General features: G+C 46.2%; 1 protein-coding gene across 1 annotated transcript in view; it reads right to left on the bottom strand.

Moving 5' to 3' along the window:
- Positions 1-3,566, bottom strand: part of SLC15A5 (solute carrier family 15 member 5) — a 29,098-nt gene extending 25,532 nt beyond the window's left edge. The window contains exons 1-2 of the mRNA XM_064156006.1: positions 3,091-3,566; positions 2,229-2,451 (exon numbers count right to left, since the gene is read on the bottom strand). Of these exons, the coding sequence (XP_064012076.1) occupies positions 2,229-2,451; positions 3,091-3,460 (593 nt within the window). The 5' untranslated portion in view covers positions 3,461-3,566. The remainder of the gene's footprint in view (positions 1-2,228; positions 2,452-3,090) is intronic.
- Positions 3,567-3,797: the final 231 nt, after the last annotated feature.

Below are 3,797 nucleotides of genomic sequence, written 5' to 3'. Positions count from 1 at the left end.
AAGTGATTCTATCCTGGAAGTTAATGAGCTTAAGAATGCTAAGAAGGAATGCCCCATTTTTTAAACTCTTAGATTGCTCTCAAACAGTCTCTCCTTGGATGCCACTGTAAAATTATTCCTTCTTTATAACTGCACACAGGCCTGCCTTGATATTTCCAAAGTTTCAAGAACTGACCCATTTGGATTCCCCCCAAGGACCTTTTTATTCCTATTTTATCTCCTTTTGTAATCAACACTGAGAAATGTCACTTTGATTAAACACAATTCTGAATGGCTAAGGCCACAGTACAATAAATTCTCCAGAGCTATCTTTCAGAACAACTGATTGCTCTCCAGCCTTAATCCCCCAGAGTCTTATTTAATCAAAATGATGTTGCTAATTAAGGATTAAAACTCAAACAGACCAAAAAGGAAGGATTTTTAAAAATTATTATTATATTTTTTTTAATCTTCTCTCCTGTGGGCAGGTCAAGGAGGCAGAGTCTGCCCTAAGAAACTAACCAGTTTCATCCACCTTTGGTAAATCTGCCTTATTCACTCAAGTTTGGATTTAATTCAAGCCTCTTTGATATTGGCACAATAGGAGGAAAAGACAAATGGTCCAGGAAGCCATCTCCAAAGAGAGGAGCTCGGATTCACTAAGACCTTCCCTCATTCTTCTGCACTGCATTGTTAATATGCTAATGTGCTCAGGTATTAATAAGTGTGCATGCACAGGGAAAGAAGAGAAAAGAAGGCAGTTTAGAGCTTGCTTCACCCTGCTTTGAAAGTGGAATCTGGAGGTTCCCACTGCCACTTGTTTGATCCTCACCCCCAGTTTCTCCAGAAAGCAGAGGTGGTGTTTACAGCATACTGTGTGGTGCCACAGATGCAGAAAGGCAAGGCAAAGATATCACCAGAAAAAAAACTCTCTGACACCCCGAGGGGAACAGTTAACATAAAAACCACAATGAGATGTAAGAGCCATTACAGAAGCGACTTCCCCCCTCAGTTTTCTTAAGTGTAGAATGCTCCAACCACAACACAAATGTCAGGAGGTTTATCTGCTGCCAAAACTCCTCAGCAATAGATCTGAAACAATCCAGCACATCCCCACCACTGAGCTTAGCAAGCAGAGACTACTATCATAGAATCAAGCAGGTTGGAAGAGACCTCTAAGCTCAGCCAGTCCAACCTAGCACCCAGACCTATCCAGTCAACCAGACCATGGCACTAAGTGCCTCATCCAGTCTTTGCTCCAACACCTCCAGGGACAGCGACTCCACCACCTCCCTGAGCAGCCCATTCCAATGCCAATCACTCTCTCTGACAAAAACTTCCTCAGAACATCCAGCCTAGACCTGCCCTGGCACAACTTCACACTGTGTCCCCTTCTTCTCTTGCTGCTTGCCTGACAGCAGAGCCCAACCCCACCTGGCTACAGCCTCCCTTCAGGTAGTTGCAGACAGCAATGAGCTCTGCCCTGAGCCTCCTCTTCTGCAGGCTGCACACCCCCAGCTCCTTCAGCCTCTCCTCATAGAGTTTATGTTCCAGGCCTCAGCTGCAGCAAATCAGACTCTACTGCTGAATAATTACTCCAATGTAAATTCTAAGATAGAATTGAATTTTGCCTTTGTAAGGAGCACAGAAAAAAACATCCTAAAGGGATATCCACATTAAAGGCAGAAAACTGCATGAAAGATGCTGTTCTAGCAGCAATTAGATTGGCAATTCTTTGAGTAGTTCACACTAATTCTAACTGAAGAGTTCTATAGAAGGCCAAAACAGAATCATAGAATCAGTCAGGGTTGGAAGGGACCACAAGGAGCAGCCAGTTCCAAACCCCTGCCATGCCCAGGCACACCCTACCCTAGAGCAGGCTGCACACAGCCTCAGCCAGCCTGGCCTCAAACACCTCCAGCCATGGGGCCTCAACCACCTCCCTGGGTAACCCATTCCAGCCTCTCACCACTCTCCCACTGAAGAACTTCCTCCTCACATCCAGTTTGAACCTACCCACCCCCAGCTTTGCTCCATTCCCCCAGTCCTGTCACTACCTGTCCAAGCAAAAGAAAATAAAAGTTTTAAGAGTACTGAGGTTAAACCCTGTCAAAACCCAAACGTTTTGCAGGTGAAAACTAAGCACAAACCCCACAGCCTGTAGAATCTGCCTTGCAAGTCAGGAGTGAATTTCAAGGCAATACTCTGTCATCCCCCAAAAGATACTTAGCTGACATGAAGTTACCAACCAGTTGAAAAAAGAAAGAAGTTCCTTTGGTCCACAGTGCTCAAGGTGGTAGGCACTTAAGGGACAAACTATAGCTCTGATGCCTCCTATTCCCAGGCTAGCTGTGAGCAACGCGAAGTAGAACACTGCTTTCTGCTCCCCTTTGGTCAGCGTGTGGAGAATGTGACGTCTGTCCAAGTAAATATCTTCAAAGGGGAATGCCACAACAGGCAGCAGTGCCGTGCCTGGAATTGGAAAGAACATTGTCATTGGCAATGGGTTAGCACTGGCCTGATGGATGAGGCTTTTTAAAGGCAGTTATGTTGGAAAGCCAGATCAAAAATCAGAGATACAAAACAGAGGAGTGCGGAGAGAGTCTTAATTTTGTAGACAGGCAGAGTCCTTCTGTGTGCCTACATATAAGAGAAGACCACTAAGGGCCTCTGAACAAGCAACCTTCGTCTGAAGTGCTTATAAGGACTCCATCAGCTGAAGAGCTCACTCTGGGAAAGTAGCTCCTCTTGCTGGCCTTTCTCCATCACCTGCTTATAGAGAGCAGTAGCTCTCCGTTTGCCAGAGCGCAGCAGTTAAAGCACGCAAGAGAATCACAGAATCAAGCAGATTGGAAGAGAGCTCCAAGCTCATCCAGTCCAACCTAGCACCCAGCCCTGGCCAACCAACCAGACCACCTCCAGGGATAGTGACTCCACCACCTCCCTGGGCACCCACTCAGTAAAGAAATTCCTCCCAACATCCAACCTAAACCTGCCCTGACTCAACTTGGGGCCACTTCCTTTTGTCCTATCATTAGTAACTGGGGAGAAGAGACCAGCTCCAGCCTTTAGGTAGTTGTAGAGGGCAGTAAGGCACCAGGGTGCACCTACCTAGGAAGTGAAGAAACATGCAGATGCACACAAGCTTGGTCCTTCCAACAAGGCACTCAGCAAGCCAGCCAACCAGCACTGGAGTCAGCATGGAGGTGCCTACAAAGCACATATTGACGATGGCTGCCTGGTAGTTGCGGTAGCCGAGCTTGACAGTGCAGAACAGGATCATGTTGCAGACGATGCCAAAAAACGTGAATCTCTCACACAGCTCCACCAGCAGCACACAAACAGCCTCCCGGAGCTTCTTCTCAGGTTGAGACACATGTTCAGCATGGTGGTTTCTCCCAGATATCAGCCCTTGCTCCTTGTCAGCCATGTGGTTCAGAAGCTGCTTCTCTTGCAGCTCTCTTCTGTCCACATCAGGCATGCTTGTCTTTTCCTGAGGACTACCCAGCAGAGAAGCTTAAGTTACAGGTACACCTCTGTTCTCCTCCACTGCAATTAGCACCCTGTTAAGACAGGTGCTTTGAATTCCACACCCCGCTACTACAATTTCTCAGGGCACCTGTCACTTCTGTGACCTTACATATAGGATCAAAGAGCATTAAAAAAAGCAAAGAAATAAACCAAAGGGCTACATCAACAGTTCAGCTTCTGAATATAGCAACACTCAGGAACTCCATCAGTTTACTTAATTAGTCCATTTGAGGCAAACAAGAGTTTTCCTTAGAAATGTATTACCTAATAAATGATGTGAATCCAAT

The sequence above is a fragment of the Pogoniulus pusillus genome, chromosome 15, assembly GCF_015220805.1.
Source record: "Pogoniulus pusillus isolate bPogPus1 chromosome 15, bPogPus1.pri, whole genome shotgun sequence".
Taxonomy (NCBI): Eukaryota; Metazoa; Chordata; class Aves; order Piciformes; family Lybiidae; genus Pogoniulus; species Pogoniulus pusillus.
The sequence above is the reverse complement of the archived record's forward strand: the minus strand, read 5'-3'. Positions and strand labels throughout refer to the sequence as shown.